This window comes from Pagrus pagrus (genome assembly GCF_965226575.1).
Source record: "Pagrus pagrus genome assembly, chromosome: 21".
In the NCBI taxonomy this organism is placed as follows: Eukaryota; Metazoa; Chordata; class Actinopteri; order Spariformes; family Sparidae; genus Pagrus; species Pagrus pagrus.
In genome coordinates this window covers 11529443-11549162 of record NC_140208.1, presented here as the reverse complement: position 1 = coordinate 11549162, position 19720 = coordinate 11529443, and the positions used below count along the sequence as shown (strand labels likewise).

The 19720-nt window shown below is 40.7% G+C and overlaps 1 protein-coding gene across 5 annotated transcripts in view; it reads right to left on the bottom strand.

Annotated features, from left to right (window-relative positions):
• dnmbp (dynamin binding protein) overlaps nt 1-19720 on the bottom strand; it is a 52145-nt gene that overhangs the window by 22104 nt on the left and 10321 nt on the right. For 4 of the 5 annotated variants that reach the window (XM_084342645.1, XM_084342646.1, XM_084342647.1 and 1 more), the window contains exons 2-4: nt 14401-14555; nt 12391-12513; nt 6717-8960 (exon numbers count right to left, since the gene is read on the bottom strand). In XM_084342645.1, coding sequence (XP_084198771.1) covers nt 6717-8960; nt 12391-12513; nt 14401-14545 — 2512 coding nt within the window. In that variant the 5' untranslated portion in view covers nt 14546-14555. Of the gene's footprint in view, nt 1-6716; nt 8961-12133; nt 12162-12390; nt 12514-14400; nt 14556-19720 lie in introns of those variants that run through there. The other variant, XM_084342649.1, reaches the window with a different exon arrangement.

The following is a 19720-nucleotide window of genomic DNA, read 5'->3' as shown; positions in this document are numbered from 1 at the left end:
GGCACTAACTGTTTTGTTTATCACTGCCATGAACAATCCTCCATCCTTCCTTGTATCCTGTTTTCATTGTTTTTGCTATTTCCTGTGAGTTTCACTGGTATGGTCATTCATACAGCCTGTAGTGACAAAACCTAATATGCAACTCATTCCTGCATGCTTTCAACCAGCTCTAACGTTCAACACTGATATTTGTTGGTAAACTGAAACTGAGTGAGAAACTGACCTCAGTCTGTCAGTTTGACTTTGACCCTACATTTCACGGAGGTGCAATTACTTACACATGAAGTCAGCCACGTGAGTGCAAAGTTGAAAACAAGTGAAAGGGAAAGATCTAAGAAAAAGAGAGTTATTATATTCAGATATTTGGAGTAATTCAACAAGTGTGGAGATTTTTAAGAGTGCACAGCCTGATTAGGCCAGAGCAGCTACTGAAAAAGTAGCTGCTGGTGTGTACAATGAGCTATTGTTGAGGACTGTCCCCACTCGCAGTAGAGACACGATCTTTTAGTGTGAGAAAAAACGCAAGCCTATTCATAAAGCTGGAGTATAATATATCCCTCCCCCCCTTAGCTCTCCATGAAAGAGGCAGGTTTAAAGGACTTGCATACACTCAAGTGCACGTGGTACACACAGACACACACATGTGGGGTAGTGTCAATTTACCATCAATTCAAACAAACTAAAATGTAATTAGAAGCTAGAACTTGTGTGTTCTTTCAATACCAAAGCTTTTTTCCCCTGGTTTGATTAAACTGGTGTCAAGCAAGCCCAATCGCGATAAACCTTTTCCCAAACCAGGACATAAAATTTACTGAACTTGGATGAAACGCTTTACAAACGTTACATATAAAGAGCCAAAATAAGCCAAAATAACAGATTTGACATAAGTAGGGATACATGTAAACAAAGCCTTTAGATTCTGTGTATACACTACAAAATACACTCTTACTGGATGATTTTATCTTTCAATCTTTTTGCATCTTGTTTACAACAAAATAAGTGAAAATCTGCAAGTAATCTTGCTTGATCCAGGGAAATTTACTACAAAACTATTTAAAATTGCGACAAGAATCTCTGTTTTGTAAAGAAAAAGAAGCGTTAGGATGAGCAGCAGGCCAAAACCCATATTTCAGACACACAGTTTCACAAGGCAAGGCTGAGCTTGGAAATCTTACTTTGACATTGTTCTCTTCTTACATAAGGCTGTTTAATTATCAGTGTTCAACATCTCAGCTTTCAGTAGCAGTACACAACCGAAACTGTGTGTTTGTGTACATGTGTCAACTGCAGGAATGTCAAATACAACATTCCTCTCTGTGGCTGTGTGAGCTTATGTAGCTGAAAGTGTCAAGGACTTCGACATTTAACACTTCTACAAAAAGTGGTTGCGATGTCCAGAAATAAGGTCATAGTCTCAGAGTTTGTGGAGAAAGGAAAGGAGAGGAAACCTGAAGCTGAAACAGATCCTCAAAACAGTAGATCAGATCACAGATCAGGCTGTGGAGTCATGGAAGCTGATGGGGGGTGTTTTAATGATGGGTTTGAAGAATTAAAAGAGGCTGAAGGTCAAAGAGCTTAAACAAGAAAAGAGGACGCACAAAGAGGTGTTGGGGACAGAAAAAACTGCACTAGTGTGAGAGAAAAAGGATGACCAGCTCCAAGCACACTGTAATCTGCTTTACACAGGCTTCATCATATTAAATTATATGATATATGCACAGATGAATATATTTAGCAACTTTGTGCCAAATATTACACATAAACACTATATTTTTTGGTCCCAAATCATCATCACATATACAGGCATGTAGGGCTGGACAACAAGCCAGTATTATTATACACTGACAGCAGAATTGTATCTTGATTTAAAGGTCAGATCGTGTTATAACTTTTCAAAATGTGGCTGTCCTAAATAATGATTATGAGCAACTGTGATACAAATATAACAAAACATGTACACTTGTGTAAAGATTGGTCAGATGTAATGACAAAACAGTTCAATGCAGCTTATAATCAGATAGAAAGCCGTCACTTTGATTCTCTTTTGCATGTACAGAAAACGTCTTGAACAAAAAGGTGTCCAGAGATATCCAACACACTCTGTAAGCATATAATCGATTCTTTCTGTTTTCAGTTTCAGTCTACGCCTCTTTCAGCTTCTCTGAGGACTTTGAACTGGCCTCTGCACAGTGAAGTGCAGGCAGAGCCCAGTGTTGAAATTACTCCCTGCCTTACAACAATAAGCCGCCATTGTCTTTCAAACATCACACTCAGGAACACACCCTGTAAAAGCACGGAGAACACTCACTCCTGGGCGAGTGTGTGTGTTCACGTGTGTGTGGACACATAGCAATAGGATGACAACACGTTTTTTTGCAACAAAAAACATGAGACTTTGCTTGATGTCGGTAAGATAAGGATTAAACGGGAAAACAAAGGGAAACATAATACCCTATTAACAAATCCTACTATAAGCTTTAGTATCAGACTAATGTGTTGATAATTAGCATATCAAACATTATGCAAAGGGGGTGTGTGCTTGCTGTTTCTTTCCATGAGCTGAATTTCAACTTGTGTAAATTTGTCACCATTGCAAATCATGTCACCATCTTAGTCCATTTCCACATCTAAGAGTGTGACAAGTAACAAAGGAAAAACAGAGATTGAAAATCAGATTTTATTATTGTGAAAGGAAGGTGTGAGAACTCCTGTAATATGAAGAGTGAATTGAAACTATGTGATTGCATGACCCTTAGAGGCACCTGTAGCCAGTGGAACGTGTTCTTGCCCTCAGGCTGATTCTTTTCATTGGCAGACATAAAGATCACCGATTCACTCATTGAAGCGGTATTGAAGAGGTATTGAAGAGTGACAGATACAATCAAACAGGATGTGAATCATTTCAATGCAACACAAATAGAAACAATTAACAGGCATTTACCGATTCTGAGCTTGCAGGTATAAATACAAACAGGATTAAAGCTGGTATTCAATTAGAATTCAATGAAATCATGAAAGTTTATCAGTTTTTGATTAACGATCATTAAGACACTTCACCTATGAGAATGAAATAGAACTGAAACTTTGACTTCAGTGGAAAATGAGACACATTAACATTACAAAGAAACCTGGTTGTTGGCAGTAATAGACCTTTTTCACAGCAGCCATATTGACATGAAATAGAGGGTAAACACAGGTTTCATTAGTGAGAGTAAATGAGGGTTCCATTCCATTTAGTGTAGCGGAGACTTTCTAGTGAGCCAACATGCACAATAGCAGCACCTTGACTCTGTCTGACCTGAATGGAACAGAATCTTAATTAGTGTCATTGGTAACACCTGTGTTTACCCTGCTGTTTAATGTCAAAATGGCTGCTGTGAAAAAGGTCTATTAGAGAGAAACCAGCTACAGTAAATGAATGAGGACATTTGTAACATGAGAAATAGTGAGCTCTGCTGCTGGAAAGGTGATGCAAGTAATATAGTGTAATGTAGTGATAAAATAATGTAGCTGACATCTTTAGATAGGTAATCGGCATAGAAACAGAAAAAAAATTTAACTTTTTTTTTTTTGGCAAATCCAACAAGTCAAATAACTTAAAAATCAGGATTTCCTTTTTAATGAGTTCGACACCATTGATGAAAAATAATTTAAGAAGTGTATACCTCTGCCAAGGCTCAACAGTCCCCTTTAATTCAATCAAGCCTAATCCAATATCAAACTGGATAGCCCTGTATCACACAAATTTTAAACCACAGATAACTGCTTAACCATAATTTAAGATCACCAGATCAAGGATCAGCATCAAATTGAACTCGCTCATAGATACCAGCCACCTAAATACACAGTTTTTTAAATCAATATCCATGAACTAATCCCTGAGAATCTAATGAAAATGTTGAAAAATGCTATTTTAAAGAAAGTGAGAAAAATGGATCTGTCCTTTAATCCAGACCAAAAAGGTAATCAGGTCTATTCTGGGCCCACACCCATCCTCCATCCAAGTTTTGTGGAAATCTGTTGAGTAGTTTGTGTGTAATCCTGCTGACAAACCAGCCAACTAACAAACAAACAAACGGACACGGCTGAAAACTTAACGTCCTTGGCGGAGGTAAAAATTTACAACATTGCCCTCATTGGCCTAAAACACAGAGAGGCAGAAGGTAATCGGCAAACAGCACTGAAATAGAATTTTACAGAGGAATTTATCATTGCCGTGAATTGTTAGATAAGCATCAACAAACACATTCATCACTCAGGTGTCGTCTGCATGATTCAGGGTAATTTAACCCTCAGGCTGGACCAATCAGAGCAGAGCTAGATAATGCTGTCTGATACTCCCTAATAGGGGACAAAACATACCCCTATGTCTCAAGGGGACATTTTGAATTAAATCAGTGACTTTAAACTGATAGCTACAAATTTATATCATGGTAAACATTGTAATATCGCCCTCAGAATGATCATTCCTTTTCTGTTTTTATTACCAAGCTTTTAATAATTAACAACAACACATCACGTTTCTAACACTGCCATAAATAAAAAATACAGAACAGTTTACGACTCACTCACATTAACACCCTGCTTCATAAGAAGTTGAATCCATACCGGTAAGTAATGTGGAAACATTCTCAACAACTGCTGCACTGACTCAATGACCACTGAGTATAATACTGCAGCTGTAACAAGGGCTATTCGCATAAGTGATGTAGAAAAACAGCAGTAATGTTCTGTCCACACAACACTGTCTGTCAAACAGCACAGCAGTCTGACTAATAACCTGTCGAGTTCAAGCCTACCTGCTACTCTGTTGGACCTGGCCTGCCGAGCGAGTCCAAACAGTCTGGAGAAGTGTGCCACGGGCCATGTCACAGCTCGCCACAACCACACTCCGGGTCCCGCTCTAAAGTGGGCCATTCTGTCTCCACTACCTCAAAAAATCCCCAAAACCACATCCAATGTATTCCCACTGCTCCCTCGTTTTTAAAAGGAACAGATGATGGAGGAAAAAGGATGAAAGGTGTGGAGTGAGGAAACTGTGAGGACATTTGGATAGAGAGACAGAGAGGGGACCAAAAGAAAGAGAAGGGGTGGAAAAAGAGACAGAGGCCCATGTGCCTTGCTTGCCCTCTCACTATGTGCAGGAATGCACCTCGTACCTATGTGAAAAAGTGTTGGGCTGCCAAAGACAGCACCGTGCACTCAGACAGTATGAGATGGCAAATCTAGCATAAAACTATTGTTTTGAAACATACTAGAGAATACTGTTACATGTGATACCTCACTTTCGGGTTAATCAGACTTTAAAAATGCAGTTGTAACGATTGCCTTTGGTTTCAAAAGGATAAGTCATGCCAAATAAGATGTGAAAGCCATTAACTAGATATACTTTTTAAACCTAATTACACTCAAACAGCACCAGACAAAACTTACTTCAAAACCAGACAAATTAAATTCCCTTTGCTACACATAAACCCTGCAGAGACATCCTCATGCTGCCACATTTGCTTTATTTTTCCAAACGAACAGCGCAGTGGGACAAAGCAAATTCCCACAATATGCACACACACATGGACGCACACACATTGTTATGATAACTCTTAATTTAAATACACAATCCTCCTTCCGCTGATCGTTGTGGACGGTAAATAGGGATGTCTTGTTTGCATAGTTCACAGCGGAATTTAAATAACTAGTGTTCGTGTGTGTGTGTGTGTTTGTGTGTGTGTGTGTGTGTGTGTGTGTGTGTGTGTGTGTGTGTGTGTGTCGGGAGAGGAAATCTGGTAAGCACCGACGGCTCGTTTTTAGATTCCTGCTATATTACATTTTGTCTTCAGTGAATTGGTATTACTTTATGAGCTAACCTGCAGGCGACACGGCCTCAGAAGAGAACTATGACATCAAGCAAAAGAAATTCTGCTTTATTTGTCTTCTCTTTCTCTTTCTCTTTCTCTGTCTTCTGTCTTCACTCTCTGCTACAGTAACTAACTGACGTGTAAATTGAAGGAAAAAAACAGGAAAACCAAAGGAAAATATTAAGGCTGCAACACTACAGCGTTCATAGTGAAAAAAGTGTCACACACTCTTGCTCTATATGCAGTTTACTTTAATTAGCTAACGTTTCGGCCCTCGGGCCTTCTCTAAGATCAAAACGAGTCTTGACTTTCTCTCTGGCAGTGATCAGCACCTCATTAAAGACATTGCTGAATGTTACCTCTGTATGAACTGCAAGCAGTGAATGTCTGGCATTTCTTCTGTGAAAAATTACTAAAATTTTAAATTGATGATGAAGACAGTTACAGATTAATATCCTGTTGATCGAGGAATTTGTTAATCGACAAACTACTGCAGCTGTAGTCAGCTCAGATTTTGTTTTTGGGAAATTTTTGAGCTACTTGTAAGCATAAACTCCGGCACTTATGATGCCAAAAACGACTCAACCAGGGTTCAGTGAGGAATCACACCGACCTTGTCTCAAATTCCCATCTGTTCTATGATGTTATCATCTAGCACATCCAAGTTTGGGTTTAACCAAAGACTCCCAATCCCAGAGCTCCCTGGTGGTTTTGGGTTCTAAGGCCATTGATCACAACAACTACACAGTTGATTCCTGACTGGAACCTTTGCTGCAAGTTAATCCAATGTCTCTACTGTTGTGTATCTAATAAAAGCATAAAATGCCGCAAAATACTCAATCCAATGTCCGATAATCTTACCTTGTAGCTGCTGCTGCTCCAAGGCCAGTGTCTCCAGGGTGTAGTTGCAGAACTCCAGATTCTCCATGGCTTGCATGCGGGCCGTCTCATCTTCCTCCTCCTCCAACATGGTCCTGAGTTCCTCCGCTGTGTGCGCGTATGCCTCCATGTCGTGCTCTACCTCTTGTAGACGTAGCAGCAGCTGATACCTTTCCTCCTCTTCCTGCTGTCTCTGACTCTCCAACTCCATCTCTCTCTCCAGCTCTTTCTCAGCTTCCAGTTGCCGCTGGATTTCATGTTCCTGGGCAGCTGCGAGGTCACCAAACTCATCCTGGTCATGGATGTTTATGGCCGGTTCGTCAGGGGTGTAGAAAATCTGGCTGCTGGATGGAGGAGCAGTATTTTGTCTCGGGCAACGAGGAGGAGGACGTGGAGCAGGGCGGGCCGGTTTGTATGCAGCTGGGGCTGGCGGGCGATGAGCTCTAGGACGAGGAGGAGGAGGGCGAAGGGTCCTGCGCCTCTCAAGTGAGGAAGAGGCCGAGTTTGACTGCAAGTGTTGGGACACTGGTGAGTGCATGGAGCCTCGGATAATATCGCTTTCATCACTGAAGTCCAGAATGGAAAAGTGGCGTGAGATACGAGATTGCTGGCTCAGGTCCCCTAAAGGCGACATGTCCCTGGGAGCATCTGAACTCATGTCAGTATCACTGTATGAAGTAGTCAAGCTTTTCTCAAATTCGAAAAGCTGCTGGGTCAGCTTGGCCTCCAGGTCGCTGGCTGAGGTTGCCAGAGCATCTAAGGTGATGGATGCTGGCGTTAAACCATTTGAGCCACGCAGCGTCTGGGAACGCCGCGTCTCAGCGCTGCCCATCATCATATCCGCATCACTGACACTTGCGTGGCGAGTTAGCTTCTTCTGTTTATGGGCCTGAGCAAGTTTAAATAACGCCTGACCAAGACTGGGACCTCTGGTATTGGTGGTGGCACCATCCGTTGGTGAGCTCTGGTAGTATCTGCTGTCTTTAGACCAACCAGAGTGAGTGCTAGGGAGGGTTAGGCTATGGCTTAGTTTGGACTGTAAAGATCGAGAGCTACCATTCGTATACTTAGACTGATTGGTGCCAGTTGTTGGGCTATGGTGTCTATGGCTACGTGCAGGCAGGCTAGGCCGAGATGGGAGTCTGGGCCTCGCGGGAGGAGTGGATTTGGGTCTCTCAGGCCTCCTCTGTGCTGGGGCGACAGGTCTACGTGGCTGAGAGTCAGGCCTGTTACCTTCATGTCCTCGTCCTCTATTGGTAGTTTGAGTTTCAGTTCTGTTGTTTTCATTTTGACACCTCTGCTGCTCAGTCTTTTCAAAGTAGTCCAAGTCCCATACTGTATGATCCTCATATGTCCTCCATTCGGGCTCATTCTCTGGCCCATTGGGACATACCTGGTCTGAGCTGTATTCAGAGGTACAGCTGTTCTCTTTGTCTCCTTCTGGCTCGACAACATGTGATTCATCTGAAGCCTTTTGTCCGTCATCATCTATTTTGACAAAACGATGAGGAAAAATACCACGTCGCCCTCGCAGCTGACCCTCCAGCCAACCATCTTCCAAAGTGCTTATAACACGTATGCGATCTCCCATATCAAAGTCCAACTCACCTGGTTCCATGGCCCGAAACTCATACAGTGCCACTGCATAGACACCACCCTCCTCCTCTTGCTCCTCCTCCTCTTCTTCTTCTTCTTCTTCTACTACAACCTCATTCTGCTCCTCGTCCACTCTCCCAAAAACCTCTCCTTCTTCTACACCTTCCTCCTCGGTCCCCTCTCCTGCATCGTATGGGTCCTCATAGCTAAATTCAGAATCATTGTTCAAATACTGGCAGTCCACAGGTTCTTGAGGTGATCGAAGGGGACCAAGGAGCTCCACAAACCCCTCCGGGAAGATGCCCCTGCGGCCCTCCAGCTCCCCCTGGAACCAGCCCGGCTCAGGCAGGCCAGTGATGATGATCAAATCCCCCTCGCGGAAGTCCAGCTCCTCATTGAGCTGCGCATGGAGGCTCATAAGGGCTCGAGCCTGGCCGAGGGCGTAAGGTGGGAGCTCTGAAGCCTGGGCTTGCGCTGAGCGTTCAGACAGCTGCCTGGAGCGGCCGGAGAGGTTCAGCTCCTTTACACATGAAGTGGGGAAGAGACCACGGATGCCCAAAGCATTACAACCACGCTGCCAGATTTCTCCAAGGTTCATGGACCCTCCTGCCTCTCCAACTACCACATCACCTAGAGAGACAAAGAATAAAGAAATGCTTTAAGTCACAGTTAAATGTTAAATTAAAAGTGACACCTGTTCTTGTCCTCAGGATATGTGAAGAGGGGATATGTAAGCACTGCGATACTAAGAATGTGACAAACAAAACGGGAAAGTTTCAGGGTAAAAAGGTAAGGAGAGCAGACAAGGGCTGTCCTGCCTGTAGGTTTTTCCCTACCATTGTAAGGTTTAGGTGTAGCACCCAAGCCATTTTGGGCACCGTCTATGCGGGCAGAATGTAAAGATTTGGAGATCATCGACACAAACTGACTTGTTCCAGATCTCATGGTTGTAGCTAGTCCTCAGTCCCTCAGAGATTGATTTACTTGAGAAAGTTGAGGTGTTTTAATGTTGACAAACCACTCTTAAAAATGATTTATTTATCTTTTATCAGGCCAATTTTAACTTTCGCAATGATCTGTTGTTTATCAGGTCAGAGCCACTCAGAGAGTGAAGGACATTTTGGCAGACCCTAAACACCATCTCCTGCCAGAGTTTTCACTCCTGCCATCAGGGAGGAGGTTTACTTTCCCTAACAGCGCCAAATCAAACAGATAGTTGAGATAATTTGTTTCATCAGGTGTTGGGTTTTTAAACAAGCTGTAGGCCTTGTTGCTATTGCTCCAAACAAAGGACTGATGTACTCTTAGAGCTTTATTTTTTATTTACCACAGCAATATTATTATGATAACCTCCTGCATGTTATATATGTATTATGTCTCTATTATTTTTTTAGGCCTTCCAAATTCAATACAATCCAATCAGTGGACTTTATTAGCAGGTTTTATCATTAAGTTTCTCAGGTGTTGTTCATTTATAATCTGCTTTTCCAACTTTGTGTACACAGATATGTTAAAAAATATTGGTCCAAAATGATGTGAAATCGCACATATATTTTATCAAAAAATGTAAAACATCCTTTTAGAGGAGGACCCACAAATCCCCCACCAAATACACGCATGCAAGTCTTCCACAAATCTACGGAAAACACGGATATGCATATTGTTTGTATTTCTTTGGTTCTCTAATCATATAATTAGCCAATTAATTTTGATATATAAACAACCCTATATTTGCTGCTTGTGAGACAGAGAAATCGTGGGCCTGGCAGAGAGTTTGGTAGCTGATTGTTTTTTTTATTGGTCTATTTTGCACTGTCTGTGAGAAATACTTTAATTGAATCAAACTGAAATGAGCAGAATTGAACTGACTTCACCTGACATGAATGGAATTAGAAGAACTGTGTATTTTAGACATTTTTGTCCAGTTTTTTGACAGCATTCAGGTAGCCCTGATCACATTACATCTTTATTATATAAACTTCGTTATCGCATTTCTCATAACTGTACTGGGGTCAACGCTGCTGTTAATATATCTGGAGAATCAGGGATAACAGGAATGTTGACTGGTCAGCCATAAGTCACGGGGGTCACATTCCAAAGACCTGCGGCTCCACCTCCCATTGTGTCTGCGACCATAACTGGCACACCGCCAATAGGGACCATGGAAATTCATACTGGAAATGAACATTTCAACTCTCAGACGGCCAGATAGTTTCCTCTGATCCGGGAAGTGTTATTTATCTCTGACAATACAAAAATATCTTGTAATACTGTTGTTGATTAAATATGGCTATTGGGTTCAATCATAATCAGATTAAAACAAAATATGAAACATGTATTTATGGTAATGAGACACTGAGTGAAATGGTGATTCATTATTTGAAATAGTTTATGATATTGAAAAGCAAAGTGACTTCTCATTGTGTATTTTACAAACTTTAACGTTATCCAGTGTCCAACTGGATTAATTTTAAAGTTTTATTTTATCAAAATTAACTTTTCCATTAAAGTCCAACTACTACTATGACTACAACTACCACTAGCACTTCTACTGGTATTAAAAATAACAAAGTTTTACCAATGTAAAAGACCTCTGCAAACATCTGTGAGAGTGTTGTGAATGACAGATAAGAAAAAAAAACAGTAAAACAATGAATGTAATCATGTAAGGCAATGTAATAAGAGAACAAAAAAGCCTGCTGAGGACAGTCTCTGTGGGTTTCAGGTGGACTCTGGGGACATCTAGTGGGGAGTTTTAGTAAGAGACATTGTGTGTTTATTGTGTCAACACTGGCTGTGTTTCTGTCAGATTGCTGCTATACAATAAAATCCCACGGAGGAATCCACCATGGTTAGGTTAGGTATCATATCATCAGGCTATACTATCAACCAGGTAGAGAGGCCTTCATGCTTTGCTCAAGAGAACACAACAATCAGGAATTACAGTAGAAAATCCCCAAGTTTTAATAATGTGCAGATAAATATCTATCATCTTATAGCTCTTTTGGATGTATGGACCATGTATATCACAGAACAGGAAATTAGAGGACAAAACAGACATGTTCCTATTTTGAAAATGCCTCTCTTTCTTTATCTAAATACCATTCATGCATTGAAAAAATCAATAAAGGACCCCATCAATAAAGAGCTGATCAGTTTGATTTCACAAAATGAATATAGGAGAGTAAGAAATAAAATTAATGAATACATTTTGGGTTAAGAGGATAGCATTGGCATTGAACTAAAGAGTTCTTATGAATGTAAGCTCTTTTCCAAACTAGAAAACAATCATTACAGAATCAGATGCAAACCTGTGTCTGTAATTGACTGTGTACAGTATATGAGACTTGGTGCGAAGGGTTTCTTTACCTTTTATTCCTTCATGAAGGTATCAGTTCAAACTTGTCTTTAGAAAGTCTCTCACGGTGCAGTGTGACCTTTTACTTTCGTTCTGTACCAAATTTCTGGAGAGGCTCCACAAGACATTACAGCAGAGTGACACCACAGGTTTGAGCCATGGCTCCTTTCCAAAGAGGATGTCATCATGAAAAAAACAGCGCCTTGTCTCCATTCCATATAATCAATCGCAATAATCAATTATATTATGATTTGTCGAAAGAATTAAGCTTTTTACTAATTTTCTTTTTCAGTTATTCGTATATAAAATCGAATGCTGCACAAAAGCCATAGTTTGATTTTTGTTTCTGGCAACATTCAATTTCCTGGTTTGTGGCAGTGGAGACAAGACGTCAGGTCACAACATTCAGCACGACACAGCCACACTACAACACAACACAATTTACCTGAGCGCAGCGACATCAACACGTTAAGCTAAGTGAGAAAACCATCAGAGTTAATGGAAGCACTTTTCAAAACCACAGTTTGGCTTGTGTTACACCCAGTATCCTGTTCAAAACATCTACTCACACATAACATATAACAAAGCCTGTGTGTGCTGATAAAAGTCTTCATGATTTATGAATAAGAGCCATAAAGACAAGGAGGGATTCATACTTCAATCATTACTGGAAATGTATGTGTGTATTCAGCGTGTCTGTACCTCTCTTTAGTGACAGGTTGCCCGCCTCTGCTGAGCTGTAATCATTGATGCACACATACAGTCTGTCTCCAGGCTTGGTGCTGGGAATGGTGACCTCTTCCACAAAGGTGCTGGGAAACTGACCTGAAGACGGGAGACAGGACAAGAACACAACTGAATAACTGCAGTAAAGGCAGTGAAAAACAGCCCCTACATAAGTCTGATTTCCTCAAGACAATGACAACAATGGCTGCTGTAACTCACAGACATGTACATTGTTGTGCAGGTGTAGTATCTTCATCCTTATATCAATGCAAACTGACAATAAAGTTGTATCGTATCGTATCGTATCGTATCGTATCGTATCGTATCATGCCGTATCGTGTTGAATCGTATTGTATAGTATCGTACTGCATCATATCATATCATATTTTATTGTATCATGGGGGGCCAACTCTGGCATTAAATCTGCTAAATCCCGCTAGAGAACATGTAACAACTGCTAGCTTCTTTATGTTCATACTGTTAGCAACCAGGTTCTGGTCCGAGCTAATTTACCATTGCCATTTACAGCGTTAAGGCTGCTACCTAGGAGGTCATTTCCCATAGAGAAGTGGATTTTCGCACAGTTAGCGGAGGGTGAAGACTGAAATAGTCAGCCAATCACGGGCCAAACCACAGTCTACATCCAGTGACTCAGACTGTATCGGTAAGGGGAGAGGGAAGTGTCATTTAATAACCTTTAAATGTGCAGATTTAAGTTGTGGAATAAAAAAAAATGTTTTTATAGGCTAAACTAACAAGCCTATTGTTTTACTGTAGTTTGCAATTAAAATGTATGTGGAAATAATGATATGTGTACTATCAACCGATTAAGAACCTTCGATTGTTATTTAGTGTAAATGAAGAGAGCGAGACAGACAGCCCTTACTGTAATCCATATGTGCATTTCATTGAACTTCACTTCTGTAAGTGTACGTCACTAAGGCAGTTTTTATCTTTCCAAGGAAGTCACGTCGTAAAAATACTGATATCATCTGTGTTTTCATGGAGCAAGCCACAGTACACTGACTTCCTACCTGCACTTCCCCTCTGAAGGAATCCCCTTTCTCATCTTATCCCTTCGACTCTTGGTCGACTTAAGTGGATTTCTGTGCGCTCGACCCTTCAAGGGCAGAGAAAGCGAGGGGACAGTGATATGCTTTTCAAGGGCAAATCTTTGGTTCCTCTGCAAAATACAGGGATTTGATACACAACACATAATGTGTAAGAGCGTATTTATGAAAAATAGTTATCATTGATTTTTCCCAATTATCAAACCTGCTTATGAACAAGAATGTTTGATTTTTAATCCTCTGAACCCCTCAAACCGATACCCCTCATTCCACAATATCCTGTCTTGCACATATGATGTAATGCATTACAAAACTCTTAGAGGACTGCTTGGCTGTACATATTGACTGTAATCTGTCTTGGTTTGTCCAGTTCTTCTGTATGCACTGGGATTCAACAGTGACCCTTCCTCTTGCACGGACTCAGAGTGTTTGGGGTAAGACAGAGGGTGATGATGTTATTTTATCACAAGTTTATTTCATTAAGGAATATAAGCTTGGTTCAGTGACACATCAGTCAAGTTAAAATCACAAATAAACAGACTGGTCCACAAAGCAATGAAAGTGATGGGGGTGAGGGAACATCGCTCCCTCTCTGCTCTCTGCAAAGAATATAGTTAAACCTGCTAAGGAAATTATAGCTGACCCCTTGCGTGCCCTGTATTCAGAGGGTGTGAAGTGAGCTGTGTTGCATGTATTTGAATGCACTTGTCTGTTCTATGCGCTTAATGTCTGTAACTGCACTATAACTACATGTATCTTTATGTGGCAGCCATTATGTTCATGACAAATTTCAAGAGAAATAAAGTCATATTTAATCTTCAACCAGAGCACGTCAACAAGACAAACCAAGACTGTGTTTTATTTAGTTGATGTCAATTTTGGATGAGGTGTGTTTTATGAGGAGTTGACACCTTACCTGTGACGCCATCTTTGTTACCAAGCAACCAGAACTCATCCAGGACACTGAGCACCTCGATGACATCACCGGTGAAGAGTGGCAGCTCCTCAGAGACGCTGGGGAGAAACTCGAACACGGCACGCACCACCGATCCTGCTTCCATTACTCATAACCTGCAGAGGTTAAAAAAAAGAGTCAGAGAGATTAAGAGATAATTCCCACTGTTTTATATAAAAATGCATGAAAAGAATCACAACGAAATGCTGAAAGTGCAAAACTTTAATAAGATATTGAGAGATTGAAGATGCAGAAGGCTAAGTTTTCTTGAACAGGCACACTGGCGCTATTCAAAATGCTCACCATGCAAATCAACAAATGCCTCATTCGAGTTTGTGAAACAACACCAGCTGAAAGGGGAAGCGAGAGCGTGAGAAAAGCCACAATAAAAAGGAGAGAGAAAAGAACGAGAAAAGCAAAAGAGAGGGCTGTACTTAAGAAGGCTGAAGGACATTCCTCAACACTCTTCGATCCTTCTCCTGTTTCTCTGCCACCTCATGAGGTAGGGATGTACACTCCTGTGTGTTATTCTGACCATGAGCCTCTCAATCTTACACTGTTTTAACATTTCTCGTCACTTGTTTCACATGATGAAAATCCAATTCAGTGGTCGATCATATTTCTTACATGAGCATCCAGCTCATCCAATTGTGGTTAAATCCTCTAATTTCTGGGTTTTTCTTGGAAACAGATACGATATTTGGATGAATGGGTGTGATTTCACACTATGTTCTTCTGTGCATGTGTTTGCAATTGCTGATAACCGGCATGCAAGACATTAAAATGTGCAGGAATGTGATCAAAATATAATTAAGTGTGGGAAGCCGTATATTTGGAAACCAACTGCTTTAAGGCGCATGAAACAAAAGAAATGTAATCAAATTTATGTGTGATACCTGGCTAAGTCAATTATAAGCAAAATAAGAAAACACACATACAAAGATTGGTTTTGATTAGTATTTTACAGGCCCTTGTGTATCATTATCTGGAGACAGACTAACCACAGGTGGGGATGGACACGCTCAAAGAGAGGGGAAACGAGAGAAGAGGGCTGTAGTTTGCCTCAGTCAATGGGGCCTCTGTTAAGTTGGCCGAGGGGGAGAGGAACAGGACTGTAGTCTAGTTCAGTGACACTGTCTCTGGGGAGAGACTCAGGTTATCCTGGACGTGGTGGTGGTGGAGGTAGATACGGTGGACAGATGATCGGCATTAACAGAAAGAAAGAGCACCGGATGTGTGTGTGTTTGGGCGGCTGCCTGCGGTTAAGGTTAAGCATAACTGTTTTGCTTAACAAAAGCAGTTAGTGGTCACTTTTCAGTGAAGTACGGGAAGGTTGTGAAGTACCGGAGGTTGAGAACTCAACACCACATAGTGTTGGAGCCACAGTGAAACCAGAGCCACCACATTAACTAATGCAAACCAACAGGAGGTGTCCAAGAAGAGGGAAAGAGCACAGACAGGCTGTGTATCCATTTATTCAATGTAACGGAAGCCATGTTGTTTATTTTTATGTTCTGTTGTCATCAGTTGATCTGATCCCTCCACAAAAAATGTATTAAATTTGTTGGATTATTAATGTCCTTTGGATTAGAGCAGGATGAACAACATGAAGCACACTGTTAATCATACTTCTGCTCATCCTCAGTTCAAATCAAACAATGGCTGCCTGTTAGACACCAATAGCAAATTAAACAAGTCCTGACACGCACACAGGTGAACTCATATCACCCATCTTTGAGGACCGGTTTCCATGAAACAGTGATCTGATAATGATCTACTCAACAACTTACAGCCTCACCTGACGTGTCTTAGTTTATAAAACAGTTTCCTGTAAACAGACACACATTTCAGAGGGAGACAGGTTGAGCCACAACACTTGAACATGTGTGTTGGGCAGGTTAGAAGTATATAAAGATAACTCATCTCGCTCTAAGTCAGCAAAGGCACCCTAAATTGTTAAATCTGTTGTGCTTTTGACAGCAAATAATGCACAGTAGTAACAAAACAAACTATAAAAGTAAAGAAGTGTGAAGAACATTAGCTCGAAATGTCACATGTGGGTGTGCTAATAAATTGTATGTGAAGCTACAGTGTGGAGCACTTTTTCCATGTTTGTCTTTTTGACAACTAATCACAAATAAAAGTAAAGTGCACCCAAACTCCCAGAAAATGTTGTGCCAAGAATTAAAAAGAGCTTGAAAAACAGCAGAAAAGCACAACAAACCACCAGCCCAAATTAAAACAGAAATATCTATTTGTCACATTTTCTGAGTTAATCAATGCCTTTTTATTTTTGCATTATTTTAGGTAAATTTAAAAGGTCCAATTTAAAGGATTTCAGGGGATCCATGTACAAAAATGTCATATTAATATCTGTAATGTGTTCATTAGTGTCTATCCTCTGAAACTGTACCTTAGAATGGCAGTCTGCCATGTAGCTCCAACATTTTTCTACAGTAGCCCAGAATGGACAAACCAAAAACTGGCTCAAGAGAGGGCCTTTCACCTTGCAACCCCACAGCTAGATGCCACTAAATTCTATACACTGCACCTTTACTGGCATATTCATTTATTTATTAATCATTTACATTTGGCAGTTCTGGTCCCGCATAAATCTAGTAGTAAAAATATCACTTCTGGTGTACAACTGGGCTTTACAAAGCTTTTGAATTGTATTTTTTTACCTTAACTGCAATATACACTGTGTTTTATGATAAATGCAAATGAATCAAATATGTGATCTAAATAAATATGAACCCTTATTGGATGGCCGTGATTTTGTTTCCTCAAACTTCAACTGCTCTCTGCTAAAAGGTGAAATATATCCATCTTGTCTTCCTGTGTGGTGTGGTAACGCAATGTCTAATTCACTGTATGTGAAATCCATGTGATTCCAGTCTTCTTTGCACATGCGTCATTTGTTCAGGTGGATAATATTAATGTCTAATGTCTCAAACTTAATTCTAAAAAATCTACAGTACATGAATTCATTTTACCACTTTCCACCTCTTGACTGAGTATTTCTGGCCTGCCTCCCACAGCCGAGCTTACGTTCAACACCCAGGAAAATAAACCTCTTTCCACACCTGACCACGCTGCCAGGACCTGTGAAGTGTCACTGGGCGGCTGCAGCTTTCTTCATGTTAATCCTCAGATCTGCATACAGCCAGACAAGCTCCTTAGTGTTATTTATGGTCCTGTCAGTGTTTCAATGGCCCCTGTGCTCGGTGACTTTTACACCCTGCTCTGGCAGATGATGACACAAGCTGCCTGGCACAAACACTGTTTAGTTTTCCAGTGACGCCGAGGTCCCGTACAGTAGTTGAACATGGTTGGCACAAATTTTTACAGGACAGCTGACATAAAAATAGGCCCATATAATTTATATGGTCAACATAATAGATGCAGTTAAGTGCTGAATCATTCTAGTTCTCAAAATAAATAAACTCATGGTGGACAGATGAACTGTAATAACTCTAGTGATAATTTATTTTCAACACGAGATTAACATTTCTGACGCAAAGCAAAATATGTCAACAACTCCTGGATGTTATGATGAGAAATTGCCACAGATGTTCAAATGACTTCAGTGATACTTTGACATTTTCTCTAGCGCCATTATCGGATCAGAATTTATGACCAAATACCTGAGAAGCTAATGAAATTAACATCAGCCTCACATGCACCATCACATAATTTATGTCACCTAAAATGCATGTTTTTCTTCATTTTAAAAAGGTGCAATATGGAAGAATTTTAGTTGAAAAGATTTAAAAAGTAACTAAAATTATCAACATAATGTGAAGGAATAAGAGTTATGACATCTATATATTGTGCTGCAGAGATGTCTACTGAAGTTAGCATGCTAAGCAGCTAGCAACAGCCTGTTCTGCTTCCAACATTCCTGTGCTAGTGATGTAAACACCACTCTTCTGATGCTCCGAGTTCCCTGTCTGGACCACTAGATGCATGGCTAATAGAGCTAACTAGCTAATGGCAGCTACAGTTAGCAGCAGTTAGCGGTTACTCAGGTGAAACGTTTCCCCCTGTTTGTTTGGAGTCTGAATTTGAAGGTGTCCATTTCTTATATATTGCACCTTTAAATCACACGCAACAAGATCATCTCTAAAAGCCTATTTAATTGACAAGTAATTAGTTTGAATTTCTATTCAGCTAACTGTGTTCATTCTACTCTTTGTAGGCCGATATCACATTTCCACTTTACAAATTAAATTATGTAGCAGCTGGCATTAATTAGGGTTCTTGTGGATGCGTAATACAAAACAAATGTGCGTATTCACCCAAATTATGCGAGCAGAGTTAGTGTTATTGGATCTTCCCCATCGGTTACAAATGCCCAGAGCTAAAACAGCAGTTTCACATTGCCAGAACTGATTTAAATTACTAAAACGTACGTAAAAAAAGGTCTTCTCATCTTCCTCTCATCGTGCAAGCATACCGTGCAAGTTTCAGTGTGTGAGTTGCTCATTCTGACTCATAACTTCACCAGCGGAGGGCCTTTTTGTTTGGATTTGAAAAAAAAAAAAGGAGAGGGAAAAATGGGATCACATAAGGAGGAGCAGGCGTGTCTGGAGGAAACAACGCCAGCAGTTTACCGGTGCCACATTGTAACCAAATTACTTTTGAACAGCCGATGGAAGGTATCATTTCAAGAAAAGCACACACAAAGAAGTTCATAAATCAAATGGTCTGTAAAGCTGCACTGGAGAACATGTCTTAGGAAAGTACAAGGGGCATTTCACACACTGCGAGGGCTTCATAACAAGACTCCAACAGGTGTGTCTCTTCTCTTAGGCTTTATGAGGTCTTGATAAGCGCTGGGACTCTGATAATAATGGCGTGTCCTGGAACAAACTTCTGACAGAGAAAACTACAGTAGAGGCAGACAGTAAAGAAAGAATAGGACATCATTCTGCATTTTCTGAGTTATGTTGTTATCTTAAGGTAATTTTAATTTAGTCCCTCAATAATGAGTCCTAAATGCAAGATTTTAGACAAAAGTGAAAGTGCACTGATGACATAATTTAAGATCAGTGGGTACTAAGAAGGTCTTTTAAAGAAAGAGAGGGTGAATGAGACGGTGTTTGACTGGGACTAGTGTGTGCCACTTGGCAGCGTCCTGGAGAAAGTAACAGGATTACGACAGACAGCTAAATCAACAGCTGACACACACTCTCTCTCTCTCTCTCTCACACACACACACACACACACACAAACACACACACACACACACACACACTGTATACTCACACAACTGACC